Source organism: Globicephala melas, chromosome 21 (genome assembly GCF_963455315.2).
Source record: "Globicephala melas chromosome 21, mGloMel1.2, whole genome shotgun sequence".
Classification (NCBI taxonomy): domain Eukaryota; kingdom Metazoa; phylum Chordata; class Mammalia; order Artiodactyla; family Delphinidae; genus Globicephala; species Globicephala melas.
The window spans coordinates 17,491,391-17,514,227 of NC_083334.1; the positions used below are offsets into that span (position 1 = coordinate 17,491,391).

General features: G+C 35.2%; 2 protein-coding genes across 4 annotated transcripts in view; one reads left to right on the plus strand and one right to left on the minus strand.

The window, feature by feature from the left end:
- Positions 1–9: 9 nt before the first annotated feature.
- On the plus strand, positions 10–16,072 carry CNOT7 (CCR4-NOT transcription complex subunit 7). Its single transcript, XM_030831959.1, has 7 exons — positions 10–218; positions 1,691–1,901; positions 3,747–3,940; positions 7,312–7,473; positions 10,218–10,362; positions 12,696–12,806; positions 14,440–16,072. Exons 2-7 carry the CDS (start codon positions 1,785–1,787, stop codon positions 14,566–14,568), a joined length of 858 nt encoding a protein of 285 aa, XP_030687819.1. The 5' UTR covers positions 10–218; positions 1,691–1,784; the 3' UTR covers positions 14,569–16,072.
- Positions 16,073–20,245: 4,173 nt separating this feature from the next.
- ZDHHC2 (zinc finger DHHC-type palmitoyltransferase 2) overlaps positions 20,246–22,837 on the minus strand; it is a 64,832-nt gene continuing 62,240 nt past the window's right edge. For all 3 annotated transcript variants that reach the window (XM_060291400.2, XM_030831950.3, XM_030831901.3), the window contains one exon: positions 20,246–22,734. The gene's annotated coding sequence lies outside the window, so the exon portion shown is untranslated. The remainder of the gene's footprint in view (positions 22,735–22,837) is intronic.

Genomic DNA, 22,837 nt, shown 5'->3' on the forward strand with positions numbered 1-22,837 from the left:
TGCGTGTCGCGTCATCATCTGGCGCCCCCGCCTGGACGTGCGAGAAGCGACGGCGCAGCGCGGTGCGGTGCAGCTCCGGCTCCCCTTTCCCCCTTGCCGGGCGAGAGGTGTCTATGGGGCACCCGCCGCCGCCGCCGTCGTTGCCGCCACCCCCGCCGCCGTTGGGTGCTGTCTCTATGGCGAGGAGGAGGAGGAGAAGTGCGAGCTCAGCGACACAAGTAGATCTTGCCACAGACTTGCGGGGGGAGGGGCGGGTTGGAGAAGTAGAAAGGGGGCGGGAATGACGAACCTAAGCGGGTGCGCGATGGCGCCAGCTGGAGTGCAGCTAGCTAAGGGCTGGGCGGCGGGGGGAGGGGGGAGGGTAACTGGGGCTGGGGGGTATGTCAACGGGGTGGCGCAGAGTGATGACGCGAAGGCTTTGTACCTGGTGTTTCGATGCTGTGGGGCGGAAATTGGGAGTGGAGGGCGGTGGCCTAGATCCTTAGCTTCTCGTATTCCTTCACGCAGCGGTGCTTGGGAGTCCATCCGGCTCCGGTCAATGGTTATCAGCACCTTCGCTCTGGCTTTCTGCCAGGGAAGAGAGTTATCTGTGACTTGAGTGTGTCTGTACTGTCCTCGCGTTTCGTTGGGAACCCGCTGTTCGGAGATGCTACCTCCAGTAAAGAGAGGGGGCCTCTGATGCCTCTTCGGGGCTTCTGGAACTGTAGTAGAGAGAGGTGGAGGAAAGCAGTGTTCAACTACAGGGTCTTTCCACTGTGTGTGTGTGTTTGTGTTTAGCGAAGAGGGTTATAAAGGAAGGAGCCCCTGGATCTTTGGTTTCTGTTCTTAGAGCACTCGAGGTCACATTTGTGACTGCAGAGTTTAGAAGGGGCGGTCATAATTCCCTTTTTTACACTTTCTGTTATGATTTTTTTCAAAGTTGTGTGAGAAATGAAAGCGCATCTGGAATTTCCCTGCTCAAGAATCAATGTTGGTCTGTACTGCTCTCATTATATACCATGAAACCTGTGTTTAGGGACCAGAAACGTGACATGTGTGTTTGGTAACCAGGGAAAATGCTCTGGTTTTTAGGAAATTAGAAAGAAAAAATTTGAAATGCAGACCCTCTATTGCTTTCTTTCTTTCTCCCATGCACAGTTACAGACATGGAAACAGTTTCTGTGGCTGTTACTTATTGCAGAAAGAACTTTTTTTTTAAATTGGTTTACTTTTGGCCCCTCCAATCTGACTTGAATAAATTCCAGTAGATTTTGTAGTTAAATCAGACTTTGAATGTTCAGTTAATGAGGAATAAAAGTAAATACTATCTTTGCCCTAGTAACATCTGATCTGATCTTTTCACATGTGTATCAGCATGTCACTTTTCCTTTTTTTTCTGGAAAGGGATGTCTTTATAAAGTTTTATTCAGAGAGTGAGTTGAATTTATAGCAATTTTTAAGTAATGAAAAAATTTTAAAAATGATTAGTATGTACACAAAAAACACTTTTTACATAACATATTAGAACCAGGAAACCTGTGTTGTAGTCCTTTTTCTCCTACTGATTAGCTGTGTGACTTTAGACAAGTCACTTTCTAAACTTTGATTTTCTTATAAAGCAAGGACTGTGAATAGATAATCTCTTAGGTTTCTGTCAACTCAATTATTCTGTGATTCAGATTCTTCATATAGTTGTTTTTTATTTTGACAGGTACATAAATAAAGGATAAAGTATTTTACGAAACAAATCTTCAATCAAGTATAACATTTTGATGCTTGGCAGCTAGACTCCTTGTGCCCTCACTATGCCAGCAGCGACTGTAGATCATAGCCAAAGAATTTGTGAAGTTTGGGCTTGCAACCTGGATGAAGAGATGAAGAAAATTCGTCAAGTTATCCGAAAATATAATTACGTTGCTATGGTATGCCTATGAGCAAAATCCTTAAAATGCTTTTTATGAAAGAGGAAAGGGGATTTTAAACATCTTGAATTCAGCCCTTCTGGCTGATTTTTTTTAATGATTAATTTAATTATAAAAAGAATTTTGTCAATGACCTCCAAATAAAGACCACCAAGAACACACCTGTAATATGACAAGTTGGGTTTCTTACTCATTGCACTGAGGGAAAATGCATTCTTAGAACCATGGGGCATTTGAGTAAGAGAGTGTTAGAAAGGACTTCTAGGATTTGTGCTTGTGGCAGGTGGTTTTAGGAAAGGAATAAGGAAGCAGGGCTTTGCTCTGAACTGGATGCTGTTAGTAAGCTCGGGTAATTCCATGATAGGGTATCTTATTGAGTCTCAACTAGAATGAGAGAAGACTGGAGTGGGGCTAAAGCCATAAAGAAGCAACAGTCACTCAGCCAAGATAGAAAGATGTTTGGTCATTTTTGTGGTTTGGACAAATGTCTGTGTTTTTGCGTATGTTCAGTCATGATTACAGACTGGCCTTGTCTGATGTTATAGTGTGAAACTGTTTATATTCAGCAGAAGCTGTGAATGCCAGGTCTGCTCCTAGCAACATTAAGGCCTAATATTAATACCAGATGGAACTCCTGAATGTCTTTCTCAAACAAAAAAATTCACATTTCCCAGTGAAGCATTGTTGATCTGCAGTTTTTTGTTTGTTTTTTAATTACCAGTGGAGTTCCGTGGACACACTGTACTGTTAAGCATTTCTACTTTTGCACATACTGTTCAATCTGCTTAGCTTGTCTATTCAGTTAATTATTTTGCTTCTTTACTATTGTGTTTTGGCTTCTCTACTGTTTTCTAGATTATTAGCTTCGAGAAGTAAGAGATTAGTGTCTTAATCATCCTTTCTTCCCTGACACCTAGCGTAACACATAGCGTCCAATAAAGTGGTTGTTGAGTTGCACTGAATTTAGAAAAGTTTTAATTTCTTTACTGCTTCATATGAGTTGGTATTTAGATTTTGTTCTTAGTTTCCTAATTTGAATTTTAATACTAAACTGATATATTATTTTCTTAGTATATTTAATACAAATAAATTAATACTCTTTTTTTGGGAGGGGCAGGTTGATTGGTTAAAATATGAATATTTGAGTGTACATAGATAATGTCCTATTTAATAGATGTACTTACAATTAGAATGAAATTATTATTTTTTTCTAGTAGGAATTCATAGTGATCATTTCTTTCTCAGATGATAAGGAGTGACAGCATTAGAGATGTGTTTAACATTCTACAGGAATGAGTGGTGGCATGCAGTTTTTAGCAGTTTTTAAGGATGTGCTTTCTCTGGACTGTAGAGAGAGTACTGTTTTAGCCCAAGAAATTAGGAGGGTTTTGGTGTTTAGATAAACCTTACTTCAGAAAAGCAATCGGAAAGTATGGTGCATCTTCCATTCTTTTTAAACAGTTCTTCATTGGTTTTAACATTAGAATACTGTGAGCATAGTTTCACACACCGGTTGAGAAACATGAATTTGTGACTTTTTCTCCCTTCCTTGGGAATAGAGTACTCAGTTGCATTATTATGTGTATCTAATACATAGTAGTTTTTTACTAATATGATATTTAAAGTAAGAAGAAGTCGTTAAGTGTGCAGAGTTTTCTTTTATGGTTCTAAAAAGTAATGCTCTTCCTAGTTAAAAGGTACTTTGCAATTGAACGTGAATTGTGTAGAATATAATCTATAACAGGATTCTTTGACTTGTACCCCAAATTAATTATTTATTCTAGGAATATGTGGATTGTAGTTTCGACCATTTAGTAAATAATGAACCTTAAAACTATTTTACAGGACACCGAGTTTCCAGGTGTGGTTGCAAGACCCATTGGAGAATTCAGGAGCAATGCTGACTATCAGTACCAACTATTGCGGTGTAATGTGGACTTGTTGAAGATAATTCAGCTAGGATTGACATTTATGAATGAGCAAGGAGAATACCCTCCAGGAACTTCAACTTGGCAGTTTAATTTTAAATTTAATTTGACGTAAGTGGGAAATAAATTTAACCCAAACTTCTTTTTTTAGTTTAATTTTAGGAATTAATTTCCCTCAAGTATGACAAATGAAATTCTAACTGAATTTGGTGTCATTATCCTGGAAATATTTAAAACCTAAAATTTCAAAAGTTTGCGTTTCTTTTTATCATGGGACAAAAAAATTAGGCTAAAGAAGACTTAAATGCAAATACTTTGAGTTTTAGAGATGTTATTTGAAAAGTATGACTGCCACTATTTTGAAATTTGGAAAACTGGGTATTGAAAATACTTCTTGATTGAAAAAATTATCTTACAACTTTAATTTTGCTTTCAAACTTTGAGTGCAATTTGCAATATATATGTTTTTGTTGTAACAGTTATCCTTGTGAAGAGATTTTTATTATGGTCATACTCCAGTGTATGAGTAGATTACACGTCACAGGTGGTAAGATAGTTCTTGGAAACTTGGGTGCATTTTCCTTTTAAATCAATATATATTCTTAGGTCAGTCCACAAAACCTTTTGTAAGTTATATATGGGAGAAGTAATAGTATCTTTGAGCCTGGTGTTTCTTTTAGAAACAATTCAGAATCGGAATTCTAACTCAAGCCCTGGGTCAAAACCCAGTTTCTTTACTCAGAATACTTCTGTATCATTGGTACGAGTAGTCTTGATAGCTTAGGGAAGTTTCCAGTGTTTTGGGGTAAGGGCAGATTGTTTACAGACTGACTGTGAGATGGGGAAATGCTTAATACATTTTGAGTATATTACTATACTGCACTATCCTTCTATTTGACTGCCTCTGATTGTTTCATATGATCTAACATCCGATTTGAAAAACTGTAAAAGAAGCTGTAGGACAATTAATGGTAGTGCCACGTAAGAACTTCCATTCTCTGTAATGTGATACTTAGCATATAAGATCTAAAGAAAAGCAGGGCTGATGAATTCAGAGGGTAGTGTTGTCAATGATGCAATAGTATGGCTTCTAATTGCATTATGTTTAGCCTGACTCTTTGTTTTTACTCTGTTGAATTTAATAATATACGCTCCAGAACTCGGTAGAGGGTGAAAGGTACTCATCTATATTAAAACTGATAATAACCATTTATATGTACTGTAGTTCCAAAAATTCCCTTTTATCCTTTTCCCAAAAGATAACCCTTTTTAAAATCAGTTCTTTACCATTTCATTTGTTCCATGTTACCTTTTTTCCAAGCTGATCATTAGAACATTGGTCTTTACTAAGATACTGCTGTGATCGCATTACGTGAGTAGGTGACCATTAAGTGTCTCAGTTTTGGTAAAGTTGACATTTTTCTTTTCTAGAAACATCCTTGTTCTAATAATAACTGCTTTATTATTACAATCTCTGAAAGACGTTTTTTTCTTATACAGAGAGGGCTACTGTAGTTTTGCCACCATTCATACTAATGTTAATATCTTAATAGATGTTTAAGGATACAGTGAAAAATATTATTTAAGTAGAAAGGGTCAGTTGGAAGATAAAACCAGTTCTACCTAATGTGGAGAAAGAGCACCATGAATCTTGGATATTTTGAAGAAAGATGAAAATTGACTTTTTTATTGAGTGCCTAGAATGAATGTGTCAGCAGCTGTGCTAGGCCCCAGGGACATAGTGTTGGGGAAAGTTGGTCATAGTCATTATAACTTAGTGTTTCTATAACTCTTCTGTCAGCTTTCTATTGCCAAAGTCCAATGTTTGGGAATTTGCTCTAAACTGAATTTGGAGTTGATATGTACATGAAAATTAAAGTATAATTTGATACTTGATCATAAAACACCAGAGGTACTCATCCAGGTCTCTCTCCTGGAGGCTGTGATTCATTAGGTCCAGGTGTGGGACTTGGGAATCCATATTGTTGCTAAGTTCTCTGAGCGATTGTTATCATTGGTCAGGTTTGGGAAATACTGACTTGAATAGTGCAGTACTCCTTGGTGATATAACATTGAACAAAACAGACAAAAATTATTGCCCTCTTCAAGCTTAAATTCTGATTGAGAGAGAGATAATAAACTACAATAAAAGTAAAGTGAACATATGGCCCAGAATAATGTGTGCCTGGAGAAAGAATCTGGTATGCCTTTGGTTGGTTATAATTGCTAAAGCATGTCTCTTAGCATTGGGGCATGATGAGTGAGATTCTACTTGTTTAAGGTACATATTTTAGTATAATAAGGACAGTAATATCTGTTGTGTAATGAAAAAACTTGGATTTATTCAGATACCCTTCTGTAACAAGGGTTTTCCAGGGAAATTTTCCAGGGAATTTTGACTTACAGTGATCGTTGTGGTTCCTCTCTGTTTTTAAATATTTCAGTTGCTAGTTTTGTTATTTTTCAAAGACATTTAATAGTAAATTGATTTCCAGAGAGTAGACCATAAGGATACTTTTTGGCCTAAGTGTAATGTTCCTTTTGGTTTTGTTTTATTAAAGCTTTTGTAGAATTTTTTTTTTGCTAAGTGGTAAAAACCAGTATTCTCACAATTTTAAAAGTAAATAAAAGGAAACAACCAGTGGGCAATGCATGAAATACTTTTCATTTATTCTCAGGAACATACTTTCATTTTGATCACCTTTTTGATTTAATATAATGTTTTGGATACCTGTGTGTTTGTGCTTAGAAATTAGAGATGGCTTTCTTTTTGGCTTAAGTAAAATCTTGAAAGATTGGTTTATATTTAGATTTCCTGGCTTGATTTTTGGGAGGTAATCTTCTAGGAGTAAGGTTGTTAGAAGAAGAAATTAATGCTATTCTAGCAGAGCCCTTCATTTGAAACAGTTTACTGCTTATTAGAGCTATTTGAAAGGCTCATCATTAGTGAGAGGAGGCATCTCCTTTTTCTTTAAGACGGAATGTGGTTTAACTCAGCCACAGCAGATGTTTTCTACTCAGTCTCTTTCCTGCTGAGAGCCCGGGAGATAGACACAGGCCTTCACCCCCGGGGGCTGCAGCTCCATTTGGCAGCATTAAAAGGGCTGCTGAGACTGAAAGCCCCCGATAAGAACACGTCTCTTACTTTGTGGTGGTAGCCACTGGTTAGAAGAAGACCCTTTGTTTCAAATCCAGTTACATTTACTTAACTTGTGAAAGGCTAATGAAATTGATAGTAAAGATGAAAATCTCACCATTGGACTGTTGTGAATGATTACTTACCACATGAACATTTTTCTAAAATACTAAATGACCTTTGTACTTAAGTTGTGTTTTCATTCCATATATGTGAAGCATTGGAATAAATGGGCCCAAGCCCATTCTCTCTCTTGATATTTCTGGCGCTGTAGTTGTAGATATAAGTGGGAGAAAAACAGTTTGAAGTATGGCACTTTTGAATGTTTTTCTTTTTCTTCTGCCAGGGAGGACATGTATGCCCAAGACTCTATAGAGCTACTAACAACATCTGGTATCCAGTTTAAAAAACATGAGGAGGAAGGAATTGAGACCCAGTACTTTGCAGAACTTCTTATGACATCAGGAGTAGTCCTCTGTGAAGGGGTCAAATGGTTATCATTTCATAGGTAAAAAGATTACATTGAAAATGGCATTTGTGTTATCATTTCCTGGCTGCTTCACACTTCACTTGGGTCACTGTGTCAGCAATTTCAGGCTTAGTTACAAAAAATTGGCTGCCATGTAGCAGTCTCCTAACTCTTGACAGGCTAATGTTGGTCTGCTTAAAGATGAATTTAATGATATGGGATCCATTTTGGACTAAGAGACAGTATTGCATGTGGAAAGAGCACAGGCTGGAAAAATAGACCTTGGTTTAAATTCAGCAGTGCCATTTGGAATCTTTGTTACCTAGGGTTATTTAACATTTCTAAGCCTTAGAATGAAAACATTTATTCATTTTTCAAAAAAGTTATTTATTATCTACCATATGCCAAGCACTGTGGTAAGATTCTAGGCATTAAGCTACGAACAAAATAGAGTAAAATCATTTCATGGAGTTTACATTCCGGTGGGAGTAGGCAGACAATTTTTTAAAATGATGAGATGTATATTGTGGTTTGTTAGATGGTGATTAAGTGCTATGGGAAAAAAATGGCAAAGAGAAAGCTAGGGGTGGGTCTCTGTGGTGGATTTTAATGTTTTTTTTTTTTAATAGAGTGTCAGGAAGAAATCACTTAGAAGAATTATCTTACAGAATTGTTTTAATGGTCGATAATAACATATTTAAAGCATCTAGTAAAGTGCTTTACACACAGTAAATTCTCAGTAAGTGGTAGTTTTAAATTCTTTCTTATCATAAAATAAAATCAGATTGTTGAAGAGAATTTCTGGAAAGGAAATTAATTCCATTTTGTAAATATAGACTTTTAGGTAAGAGAAAGAATTTTCCTATCTAAGTAAACTAAATTAAATTGGCAGCCCAGGGACTAATAGTGACCTTGGGAATTTTATTTGGCTTCTTGTTACCGTTTTAAAAATCACTGCATTTTGCATATATTAATGTTCTTATACTTGGTCCACTTCACACATTTAAAACAAAAAAAGAGTTTCTGCGTGCTTTAGAATTTCCAGTGCTGGCCTGTGTAATGAATGAGAATAGTGAAGGACTGTTCATACTGTCAGCTTCAATGCAGTACTAAGCAGTAATTTTTGAGTTGGAGTATTGAGCATACCAATTTCCACCTATCATCTTTTTTCTCTGTTCTCCATTTGAGCCTATACCTCAGGAGATGAGGCTTAAGTCTCTGGTAATTTCAGGAACGTTTTTTGAGTTCTTTTTTTTTTACTTTCCTGGTCATGAAGATACAAAAGAACTGGAAAGCATAGTCCTGTTTTTTTATTACTATGTATGACAGGTTCTTTCTTTCAAAAAATACCCTGAGCAAATACCCTATGCTAGGTACTAGGATAAGATGAACAAAAACAGAAAGGGGTCATGTCTTCTTAGAGTTTAGAGTCTGGATTAGACTCTGATATATTTGAGTATTTGTCAAGATATGTTAAGATTTTATTCTACTAAATGTCATTAAATATTTTCTTCATATTCTAACCTATTTCTAGTAAATAAAGACTGGTTGAAGAAATTTATAAATCCTAAACTCTAATATGATCTTCGTTTTACTAGTATTGATGCTAAGCAAACATACTGACATATTTTAGGTAGACAGCAAAGTTAGTTACTTCCTTGTTAGGTACCAGAAATTTAAAGGTTTCTGCTGTTTATTGTTTATTCCTTGATATTCTTTAATGGTCTTCAATGTAAAAACATTTTTTCCTCTTTTTAAAGTAAGAAGTGAAATTCTAAACATTGAATAAAAATTTTATTTGTAATCTCCCCTGAAAGATATGTTAAATAGCATCTCTCATCATTTGAGTCCCAACTCTGTGCCATAAGGAAAAAAAATTAAGATGTGACACCTACCCTTTAAACGTGGAGAAAACAATACATGTGCTTTAAAGGGAAGTACAAGAAAACAGCTTGTCTGAGAAATCTGCGGGAGCTGAGCTCTTGAGGGAAGGCATCCTGTGGGAGGTCCTTAAAGGAAAGGTAGACAGGGAAAAGAAGGGGTGTGATTGTGGCACGGGAGTGTAGAAAGGTATTGATATAAAGCTGTGGAAAAGCCAAACAGTAGGGAGAGGAGGTGTTGATTTGAGTGTGGGAGTTGGTTTTTTATTTTCTAGATACTAGTTCTCAGCCTTTACTACCTTCGCTTCAAGGTTCAACATTACCATTAGTATCTCTTGGGGATTGACATAGGAACAAAATTTTGAGGGAAGAGAGTATCATTAATAAAATCACTTAAGGGAAGTGAAGATACTTTGTTAGGGAATTACCGTTTGGGTTTTTGAAGTGTATGACCTTGTTATATAAATGATGGGAAGATATGAATTATTTTTGCCTTCTGAATGCCAGTTTTCCTGCGTCATTTGACATTTTTGCCAAGTTTCCTTTCATCTTTATTTTTTGAGCTCTCTGCTATGGACAGTTTGATACTCTTTAGAGAGTTCTCTATTCAAGGATTAGCAAAATAGTAGTTTAGTGACTACACGCTTAGGAGGGTGGTAGAGATCTCTGTATATTGGTATCCCTGAATGATGAAATGACACTGTAAAAGATGGCATTTTTTTCCCATTATAATTGTAAACATGTTTATTTTCTCTTTTATTCTGTGTACTTTTTTCTGGTTCATTCTTTTTTTTTTTCCCGCCTACAGTGTGACTCACTTAAAAGTTGTATCAGAAAAAAATTTATCTTTTCATTTCTGTGGTATTTATGGTCCCTCTTCTTTATTCTTTCACCCTTTTGTAGTGGTTATGACTTTGGCTACTTAATCAAAATCCTGACCAATTCTAACTTGCCTGAAGAAGAACTTGACTTTTTTGAGATCCTTCGATTGTTTTTTCCTGTCATTTATGATGTGAAGTACCTCATGAAGAGCTGCAAAAATCTCAAAGTAAGGCTTCGAATGTCTTTATCTGTAATCAGCACAGTATTCTTTCAGAATGGGTGACTGACTTACAAGGTGCTGGGTTGGGATATTGATTTAAACCCTATTTTTAAGTTTTATGTTAAATGCGGTTACATTATCTGATTATTTGATTCCTTTTTTGCATAAATAATAGTTTATAGGAAATCCTTTTTCAGAGCTTCAATATAGATTGGCAGAATAAATTTTCAACAAGATTTAAACAGAAGATCAGATTTTTGTCATTGCTTGCCAGATTGAACATAAACTAGCACAGAATCTGAGCCTCTCAGGCACAGAAGTCCAAGTTCTCACTCTCTTGCAACACGCACATAATCTTTCCATGCAAGATAAAGTCTGAAGTGGCCAGCAATGTGCAGATATAGTCAGTTGTGTAGCAGAAGGAGTTTCTCCTTCAGCTTACCTTCATGAGAGATTATTTTCTTGGGTCTAGGCATAGGGTCATGTTACTAGGAGTAAATTACATAGCTAAAAGGGCTTTTTTTCCCTCCCCTGGCCCATAGATGTCAGCTTGTTAGTAGTAAGTGCTAGTGATTGGGTAGGTCCTGTCTAGACAGCAGCTTACATTCTGACACTGCTTACCATGTGTGTAATGATTTGTTACTTCTGAACATTAATTCTTTCAAAAAGAAAAGAAAGTGTCTTTATTAAGGAAAAAGTGCTCCTTTAGTCTTAGAATGAATTCATTACGGGGGTACAGACTCCTAAGGAATATAGTGGTTTTGTTTTTTCTGGTGTGTTTGTGTTTAAGCTGTAATTCAGGAAAAACGTTTATGTAAAGTGGTTGCTTCATAGAACCTACATCAAGGTTAATCAAGTTTTCTCCTCACCAGCTTTTTAGAAGTGCAAGGAAGGTTATACTTTTAGGAGATGGTAAAAACTTCAAGAGTTTTATGCAGAAAGAAATAATTTAGGAATTGAATAAGGAAACTTTGCTTTTGACAGATGAACTGATAATCATGAGAGTGGTCTTTTGTCCAAAGTTTGCTTGCCTCATTACAGGATATAGCATATAACCAGGGAAATTTTTAAGAAATATTACTTCACGTTTGTAGCACCAAAGAACAGCAGAATTCTGTGCAATTTGAAGAGACTACTGTGACTCAAGTGAACTTACAGTTGGTTATCCTCATTACTCTAGAAAGGGTACCCCCTGAAAGTATTGTGTGCTGAGAATCCGAGGTGTAAATGTTTTAATCTGGCTGTGGAAATCCTTTTTAAAATTGACATGTCTGTACAATGACAGTTTTGGGGAACAGAGAACCGAATTATTGTTCATTATGTGTATGTTGTTGAAAAATTTCTAAGCATATTAGGTATTCTGAATATGCCCCGAGTTAACAGCAGTGTTAAAATTTAGGTTAATGACAAAGGTACTTTTTAACCTATAGTCAGTGGTACTGAATAGCTCTATTCTGTTGCTCTCCTAAGCAGCTGCTAATGATACCTAATCCTTGTGCTATTTTTAGCTCTGAAGCAGCTGCTGTGCAAAGCACTGTTTCAAGCTGTGTTGTAGAGAAGGGCTAGTTTGGTGGTAGAGGCCTTAACAATTCAGAGAAATTTGTGTGTGTCCTTGGTCCTGATGTTTCTTTACTTTCTCTCCTCCCATTTTCCCCCTCTTTATTCTCCTTCCCTCACTCCCTCTCTCCTTCTTTTCTTGTATTCTTTCTCTTCCTTTCTTTCAATCTCATTATCTTTTTTTTTAATCCTAGCAATATTTACATAGGGTGTTTAGCAGACCCTTCTAAGGAGTTGTATTCTTATAACAACATAACCTTTTTAAACTAACAAAACCATAGTTAAGCACTTAGTGAATTCTTATGGATTTAATTATAACAGCTTTGTTTTGTGCAAATTATTTAGATGAAACTATTTAGAGATAGATTGGTGTGAAGCTTAAGAAAATTTGAAGTAACTGCCTACAGTCAGTTTTATAATAATTGATGGATGATAGAGGGACTGGATGTACTTGGCAAATGTTACCCGGTGTACCTGTTACCTTATATATGATCTGCTTCCCCCATATCTTTAGGGAAGTTATTTGCCTGCCACATGCCTTAAAGAGTATGATGAAGATAAATTTTCCCAATTAGGATCTCATTTATTAAATTATAAACATCTCCCCCATTCAACAAATACATCAGTAATTCACATTCTCTGTTTTTTTGCTGATCTTCATAAGGTCCATCTTTACATACTGAAGTTCATTTCTATTTTGGTCATTGTCTAAGTTATGTAATTTGTGAATTCGAGTGTTGCAACGTTTCTTTCTTTTGACAAGCCATTTTTCTTTCTTGTAGGGTGGTTTACAGGAAGTTGCTGAACAGTTAGAGCTGGAACGGATAGGACCACAGCATCAGGCAGGATCTGACTCATTGCTCACAGGAATGGCCTTTTTCAAAATGAGAGAAGTATGGAGACATCAGTGCATTTTTCTCAGTTGGTGGTTAGGTTGAGAACATTAAAATCTAATGGCAAAAGTTTTGGGGCAATAAGTACATATTAAGTGAAGTATATAATTTTAAGTACCATATAAGTCATACTCACTACACTTGAATGAAAGTAATCAAAAGTCATCATAAGTCATCTTGAAATGTAGTTCAGAAGGCAATGAAAAAAATAAGTTCTTTGTAGAATAAAAAATTTAAACTACCTTAGAAGTCATGTAGGTCCAACCATATTATTTTTTAGGTGAGGAAGCTGAGGCCAGATGCAGGTAGCCTTTATCCAAGGTCATACACATTACTAACGGGAGAACTCCAGAGGACTTTCTGTTGGCCACATCAGTGTTGCTTCTGTCAAGTCAAGGAATCCACATGTTAAGTTTTCCCTGGCATTGGCTTCTCTTAGGTATTAAACTGCTGCTGAAACTACTATTTGCTCTTACCATTCTTCAGTTCTTTGAGGATTTACAGAGTAGGACTCATGCTTTTTAGTAGATTCTTACAAAGAGGTTTTGAATTCTAAAGGGGTTAAATCTGAAATAGTTAAATCAAAAACCATGCTGGGCAGACACTCCTTAACTGGCAAAAGACAGAGATAAGTTCTTCAAATATAAAGAAGTTAGGCATGGAAGAATGAAATTTAATGAACCCAAGTCTACTCTTAGGTTAAGTGACAGGTATACTTCATTGTAGCTAAATGCAAAGAAAAGAAAGCCAGTTGTGCAAAAACAAAACAGAATGGACTTTTTTGCTTACAAAAGAGTTTTCCTTCTTGCAAAATATTCACTGTAGAATTCTTTTGAGTATATCCTCTTAGACATTAAAGAAATGACTGAGAATACTTCTGGGGATTTAAAACTTTTTGTAGAAATGTATTAATAATACATACAATAGAAAGCATATAGCTATTTTGCCAAGTGGTATTGATTCAGAAGTGATTTGGACTGTTCATGACAAGTAAATATTTTGTTTTGTACTTCTTCCCAGTGCTTCATTAGAGAATTAAGACAACGTTTTGAGTTCTCAGTTTTGTATTTAAAAATGCCTTTATGGTTCAGTTAATGGTAGATTCTCTGCTACTAATTTGTTATCTTTATTTTTCTTGGCTTTATTAAGGATAATAACCTAATCTGAATGTTCAGGGTTTGCTGTCCAGACATGTTTGGGGTTTGATTATTTTTAGCCAACTTAGCCTTGCACATAGACTCAAGGCTACTTATAAACCTAAACTTCCCCTCCCCTGCCCATTACTGGCTATTTTTATTCATTCTCATGATTAAGGATTATTAAATTAATGGAATAAAAATGCCTGCCATTTTTCCGTTACAAATTCTCAAAAATGGTCTGAGTGTTAATAGGAAAGGCGTTGTGTTTATACATTTTTTTGGTAGTCTTTTTCTTTGGTTTCTTTTGAGCTCTGTACTTCTTGAGAAAGTCAGTCTTATACGTTTAATTTAAATGTGTGGCTTCAGAGGAGCACCATAGAAAAGAGCTGTCATTATAGTTAATGAACAGTCAGTACTTACATTGCTGAAATATAAATTACCAGTGGTACCTTTTGGTTAAAATTATCTTTTTTTCTTCCAAAATTCCTTTTTAGATGTTCTTTGAAGATCATATTGATGATGCCAAATATTGTGGTCATTTGTATGGCCTTGGTTCTGGTTCATCCTATGTACAGAATGGCACAGGGAATGCATATGAAGAGGAAGCCAACAAGCAGTCATGACATGAAATAGTTCTTTTATTTTATTTGAGCTACGCACATGCTTGTATATAGGTTTTATCTCTGGTTGAATCCCTTGAACAATAGACATTACTTTTTTTTCTCTCATAGCTCATTTTATTTTCTGCCTTTCAGTACTAAGTATGACCATTCCTATCTCAGATCTTAATAAATAGAAAAGCATTCAGGTTAAATCTGGCCTTAATATACTTGTTAGTAGGCGTGTGTGACAGAGTGGGGAAAGCTATTCAGTACATCATATTGAATACTTTGATCAACATTACTTGAGCTTGGTTTTTTTCCCTTTCCTAAATTAACTAGCACTGACTGTAATTTATTTCCCTGTTTCATGTCTCCCTTCCATTCTGCAGGAGTTTTAGCTATTTGAGGTTGTGGACCATCAATTTTGCACTTTAGAGAGTGATTCTGACTCAAATCCTCTGTTTTATCAGCAGTTTTGGCTTTTCTTGCTCTTAGCTGGAAAAATGACCATCTGCCAACTTTATACAGTATTTACTTGCTTTTGACCCACAGAATATAGAACATGCATTGTGCAAATGGTTGATTCAGCAAGACTACAAAAAAAAAAAAGACAAAAAAACTACTGAGGAGCTTAGTAACTGCTGTTTCTGTATGTAGTACTTAATCTCCCAAGCACATCTAGTGTCTGTCAGTTTCTAATTGGCATGTGTAGGCTGCTCTGTGACTGAAGAATTTTTCAAACCAGCTTTACACCCTTCAGGAAAAATCCTTTGTGATTGGATGTTTAGTGTCTGCCCAGAAACTGGTATCCAAGATGTTGAAGCTGCGGTTATTTTATGATAGCACACTTCCCTTGATCTGCTTCTTTTTATTCCATCGCTATTTACCCTTATTTTTAATTTTTAAAAATTTTATAGCCATACCTAATGATGCTCTTGCTTTGTTGATTACACAAATCAATTTCATTAAAATCCAAAGATTGCAAGTCTTTAGGTATATTTTGTACCAGATTAAATTAGAAGACAAAAAATTTGTGCTTTCATAGTTGCTACAAAGATAAATAATGGAGAGATTTGGTGCAAAACAACAAAATACAAAAAATATAAATTTATTAGCTATATACAGTGTAGCTAATAAAATTACCTGAGGAGTGTAATGCTTGTTTATTTTTTTGTGTATATCTTTGCAACCTATTTTATATATATTGACAAAAGAGACTGTGAAATATTTAGCCATGCAGAATATGTGACCAGATCAGAGCATGTGTAGGAAGACACTTTGGTAATCATTAACTCTGCCCTGAAATGATGGACTACAAGTTACGATGTGTGTTATCTGCACTTCAATCAGTAGTATTAGCAAATCTCCAAATGTTAGCCACATTGGTTTGTTTCCCTTGTACATTCTTTATTCATGATACTTCAATGCTGTAACTGGGTGGTCCTTTTTAAACAAAACATTTGTGAAACAGAGGGATTGTTTTTAAAGCTTTTGTAAATAAAGGCTTCAGAAATGTTTTCTTATATATGTTGATGACTAGTAATTTTGTTTCAGAAATATTTGGGGGCTATTGTGGTTTTTTTTTTTTTTTAATTTGGGCAACTGAACATAACTCAGTAACTTCATTAACTAGATGATTTTTAATCTCTTAATTGAAAAAATCAACCTGAGCCTTCTACATTTCAACAGTGTTGGCTTATTTTTTAATGCATACCTCAACTAGATGTTAAGACTGGACTTCTGTCTCCCCATTTATTCTGAAAGATGTACAAAGTAAATGCATTTGGTATAACTTACTGTGGCTTCTTTTAAAGTCAACACAAATTAGCAGCTATCTAATTGGTTTCTTTTTCTTTTGATCTTTTATAAAGATTGCCTTTTAAATAGCCATGTAGTTGCTGAATTTCAGTTTGTAGTTGCTGAATTTCAGAGTTTGTATCAATTTTTTGGTTTTGGTTTCTGTCTCCAAGAACTAATATATTTTATAACTTCTAAAAGAGGAACATTATAACCTTTACTAAACCTAGCTTTTGGATAAAAGATATTCGATCATTTTTTCATGTTCCTAAGCCATTAATTCTGGACTTAACCATATTCTGTTAAATCTACTAGAGCAAGAATCAGCAAACTATGGCCTACTGATCAAAACCAGCCTGCTGCCTGTATTTTGTATGGCCAGTGACATGAGAATGGATTTTACAGTTTTTAAATGGTTGGGGGGAAAAAAAAGAGCATTTCCTGACATGTGAAAATTATGAAATTCAACATTTAGTGTCCATAAATAAAGTTTTATTGGATTGCAGCCACAACATTTATGTACTGTCTATGGCTGTCTTTGCACTACAATGGGAAAGTTGAGTAGCTGCTATAGAAACTGCCTATGGCATTCTCATCATTTCATGACCCGACAGCAGTTGTGCCATGTATATCTCTGAACCACAACATTTTATTATTTGTTTATATTACCAATTCATACCCACTATGTCAAAACAAGAAAAGTGCACTTTGGTGTGCTTTTTAAGGCACATCGGGGTGTGAATTATATTATCAAATTTTAATAAACTGTGACACTGTAACTGTGCTAAAAAAAAATACAACGTATGTTGATATAACCAGACTAAGCCCTCATCACAATATTCCCAACTCATGGGAAAGCAACAGGAGAATTAGCAATTTTAAAATGGAGTATCTCATCACAGCATAATTTCATAAAAATATTCATATTCATAAAAATAAAAAATGAAAATAAGCCTGCAGCCAAAGTATGTTTACAAGTGGCCCATTTGTTAGCCAAGCAAAGCTGTTTACTGATGGTGAGTTATGTATCATGTCTGAATGCAGTAGCCCAAAGAATGTATCTAGAGAAAACTTAAGCTTTGTGTACAGCTTTCTGATGAGAACAGTTGCTTGAAGAGTGGGGCACATCAGCAGTTAATTATGGAACAAGACAAATGATTGTTTTTCTTTGGCTCTTAATGAGTCAGATGTTATCAGTACTGCCAGCTGTTCTTTACTTTTGAGAAACCAGTGCTGAGTTTGAGTAAAGAAGAAACAACTACAGGTAAGAATATTTTCAAAGAAGTTGAGAAACCACTAAGTACAACCTGAAGTGGAATCTACAAGGATGTGATATAATTGATGGTGGTAAAAGTATGCATGGAGCAGGAAAAAGTTTAATTGATCAAATTTTAAAACTTGTGGAAATGTAAGGTGTTTGGTTTGGTGGGGACCCATTTCACTTGTGTCATACACCTTTGTTTTTTTTTCCTAACAAGAATTAACATTGTTTACTGATAGCTGGTGTCTTATACCACTGCAAAGACCATGTAGAAAAAGCATAAGCCAAAAAAAAAAACCAACATACCTGAAGTATACATCTGTATACAGACTGTCCTTCTGTTGATTCTTTCTAGCCATTTACTCCAGGGCTCATCCATATTCTCTACTTCTTGCCTAAGTATATTTTTTTAAAGAACTTTAAAACATGTTTGTTTCAGTGTATAATCTAGGTTTATTATACACTAGTGTATAGTCAAGGGTAGTCAAGGGTAGTCAAGTCAAGTCTAGTGTATAATCAAGGTTGCTTTTTTAAAACATTCAACTTTCACATTATAAATGATTAGGGCATTTAAGATACTTTCAATACTAGGCTTTAGGGCCTATACATACTGACAGAAAAAGAAACAAACCTAAATTCTGACAATAGTCTTAGTTTCAGCTGAATAAAAAAACAACAGAACTGAAGCTTTCCATGGTAACAGTTCTTTAATTCAGCATCAACAGAACTCTACTTTGGGGCATTATGTTTTTTTCTTAATTTGATTAAGCACCTTTATCTGTCAAACAAGAAACATTAAGTATTAAATTCAGGTCAGGATTGAACTCCTTACATTGTTAAATCTTCCCTAGAAGATGCAACAAAAATCAGTTTGTTTTCATGAATCATAAAATAATATGTCCCTTCTGAGCAATAAGGAGCTGCTTTAGCATAAACCAGAGCTTAAAGTCACTTATCAAAAGGCCCCCTTTGGTTTAATTGGTACTCAGAAATAAGTCAACACAAAAGATGAATAACATTAACACATTTTCCCCCCAACTGTAAACTAACAGTACAGAAATACTGAATATTGGCTATATGAACAGTAACATCAAAGATCTACGTTTGGGCGTTGTCACCATTTTGTTTTTGCTGTCACTCTTTTGCAGTGAGAGGGCTTCAAGAGATTTAAAGTTGTCTTTATTGACATTGGCCAGACTTTCATTTGACCTTTTTGTTGGTAAAGAACAATTCAAGGGTGCTAGAGACTGAGCTCTTAATAACCTAGACTGCATTATGGACAAGCATCCTCTTTACTTACATCCTTTTTTTTGGAAGATGGAAAAAACATCCTATTTCAGAGCCTCCTGCTATACTGAACATCGTGCTGGGAGATACTTCATAGTTTGTGATCCACAGGAGTTCCTTTGAAACAAGCCTACTTGAACTCATCCCTTCAGTGATGTCCACTTGATACAAATCGGGACACTACTGTAAAAGAATAACAAATCCATCATGGCAAAGACAAAAGGAAGGGTGCACGGTTTGGACCATTATAAAGTCTAACACAGTTGCCTGTGTTCTGTAACAAAGTAAGATATTTTGGTAGTAAATTCTAAATCTAGTGGAGGAAGAGATTGCTCAGTTTTAAAATCAAGACTTCTCTAATGTTGGAATGTATTTAATGTTTTTAGTAAGTGACATGATCAAATTGCTAAAGTTTTAATAAACATTAGAATCTATGAATTTTTACCAAGGTAAAAAAATTCTGGTGGTGTCTTCGTAAAAGAGTAACAAATCCTTGAGGTGTGTAACACAATTTGCTTCCACAGGTAAGAGGAAATACTTCTAAGTTGGCTAAGTATGTGGAAAAGGAGTGCAGGCTGTTAAAAAACATTTGGGGTTACTTAGAACAGTTTTCCACAGAAGGATCTTACCCAGAGATGTATGTTACTAGCGAAAATCCATTGTTGAAATGCATCACTTCAGATAAAATGTTAGCAGATCAGAACTTGTAGTCTGTGGAAGGGGGATGGTCGTACTGGAGGATACCTTCATCACGGTTTACAGTGTAAGTGGATTTGCGTTTAAGTTTTATGAGGTTAGAATATACGTGGTGGCTTTTCTAAAAAAAATTCATAATAGTATCAGAACTATCACTTTTACAGGTAAATATTTGACAATAAGTGTGTACCACAGTATACAGTAAGAATCAGCCCAGCAGGTTTACATGTACTATTGCAAAATAGGGAAAATTTGCTAGTTTATAATATAAGGGAGTAGCAGCTTTTTCACAGGTTTTCTTGAAGCATGAATCACGTTTCTAGCTTAATTTTTTATGAACATGGTTTATAAGACCTTTGTGTATGATTTTCCCAGTGAAGATGGTTTTTTGTCAAACATATGCCATATTTCCAACAGTTATCTATTGATTACAGCACACTCAAATGTTAGTCTTTTTCTAATTGTCCTCAGACTCCTTTAACTACTAATGAGCAATCACCTCATCCTGTCATCCACTTCATCTCCAAAGACCTATGTTATAACCAGGTTGTAGACATGAATCTTGCCTGCAGGAGCTCTGGTAGATGATTAGGAAAAGTATATCTTTAAAGCAACTTAGATTGTTAGTGCAAAGGCAATTTCATATAGACAGCTAACAAAGGTGATCAACCAGACTTTATTATGGTATAACAGGAGGGAATTCATAGATAAGCACTTACTTGAATGTCTCATCATTGTATTCAGATGCAGTTTTTTTCTCTTTGAAAAAAACAAATCTTTCACTGCACAATGGCAAATAGCTAATGTATATGAAGCATTTGTACAACATTTTTAAATGAAAAAATTCTTAAATATTGATACCTATATGATATAATCTCTAAAAACAGGAAAAATCAAAATTATCATTTAATGGACTGTCAGGACATACTTCAAGTGTCTTCAAGTTTGAGTTAAGCAATTAAATTTTTTAAAGCAAAGTGTTTAAAGTGTTTTTAAGGTACATTTTATAAATATATACAAAACGTAGGTCTATTTGATGCTCTGTTCACTCAGATAAAATTTATACTGCAAATCTAATGATATGCCATCATCTCCAAAAATTATAACCCCTTAGAGTTAAAAACAAAACTAAACAAAAAACATTTTAAAGATTAGTCACTGTATGAAACCAAAAAGGGAACCATTACAACTTAATGAAAAAAACTTTATTTTGAAAAATGTTTTCATCTGATTCTAATGTATATTGACTTATGGATTTGAATAATTACATGAAAGAGCTAAAGGGAGGGGGGAAATTAACAGTACTCTAGCAAGGTAAAGAATAAAAATCCCTCTTTTTCCCCTAATTTCTAGTTTGACAGGAGGGGTCACCCAACAGAATCCTATCCGTAAAAACAGCTCTAGTACTGTGCTTTGAAAAACATCTGGCTGCATATAATTCTGAATACATTATGTGATGCTCTTGCCCTTAAGACTTCTAACAGGAGCTATAGGTTCCAACCTGGCACTTCAGGTAATGAAAACGATGACCAAACAATGCTTTAGGATAAAAGTAAGAATGTATCATATCTTCCGAGTTTTCTTGAAGTAGATTGTCAGATCAAAATCTTTAGTTTAAAAAAAAAACCTGAAAAAGACCACCATCCTATTACTCAAAGAATTGCACTCAAATGATTTATAAAATGGACTGGGCTGACACTGGTTCTTTTATGAAGTCATTTAATATAAAACTTCATATTTTTAGCAAGGATGAGCAAATGCAAAGATCTGTTACTCCATTATCCGCTGGTCTTCTAGTCTACTTTGTGTTGAGTTTATCTAATTCAGATTTTGAAAACTTTAATACCATTTTCTCTTTGTTTAAATACCAGTTCCTTAGCTGTGTAGTCTTAAAGGGTAATCTGCTTTAAATTCTCAAAATCAGTACCAAAAAAATGTATACAGCGTATTCTAATTGCTAACATTTACAAAACTTGCACTCCATCAAATTAAAAAAGAATAAGACTCTTTAATAGTGCATAGAAGGCACAAGAGCTTCTTAGTATATTTACTGAAGCCGAACATTTTGGCATCAACAAACACACCACTGTAGTTTATCTTAAACTCAGTTTCCAAACAGCACACCATTCAGTTCCTGTGGGACTAAATTTCCAAAAGGATATGACTTTTGTTTGATGATTTGCATAATTTAATCTTAACAGGTATTTGAGGACCTATGTAGTTTAACTGTCATACTTCTGATGAGAGGAAAAAGAAATAATATAGATGTCAATGAAGGATTAATTCATTGGCCCATCAGGGATTCTTAACAAAAATTCAATGTTTGCTATGTTCAATAGAATAACCTAAAAAGAGACTTTTAAAAGCTAAACCAGCAAAAGAATATCATAAACCAATCTTCATAATTGTTATTATAGACTTTCCCCCATTTTCAGATAATTAAAATAAATGAAAAATATATTTCTGATGTAATAGAAATGTATTAATTCTGACAAAGATTTTCCAGCCAGTTGAGCTCAAGCTTCAATGATCACTTCTTTTCCAGCAGGGAACAAAGGCTAGAATTAAAGTCTGGCAAAAAAAAAAAAAGGATGATCATCTTCAACTGCAGGCCACTTGAAACTTGTGATGATTCATAGTTTTTACAGTTCACGCAGCCTAAGGCTAGATTCACATCAGAGGGAGTAAACAAGTCTCATCTGCTACCTCCACCTTCTGGTAGGTAACAGGTTTTACGAATAAAGCTTATCATTATAATGTTACGTGAAATCTTTTAAATCTCAATATCTTAATAGTCTCAATTTTCTGAATCAGAAAATCAGAGGATCAGTGGGTTTTTTATGTGGTAAGTTGTGCTCCCCAAATATCTGGGTGAAAACTGGCCCATGAATTTATTCCAAGTTTTTATGATAGAAGATATTTTTGTCCTTGATTCATAAACCATAACTACTTTTAATGTTTAAGAGGAATCTGTGTTAGCTGAAACAATCTGTACACTGGAGTAAAAATGTGTTATGTTTTAAGCAACAGCTTGGAGAGAAACGGTCAATTCACATTCTGCATATCCAGCCAGAGGGCGTGGGAACAGCTAGTTAGTGGTGCCTTCCTGCGGGAAGCCTCTTCCATCCATCGACAGCACTGATTACCTTGGGATGAAACAGAAAACATGAAACTCTCGTGTTAACTCTAAAAATACAAGCAAACAAAAAATGAACCAACTCATTCATTGTTGCAATAACATCCCTTGTT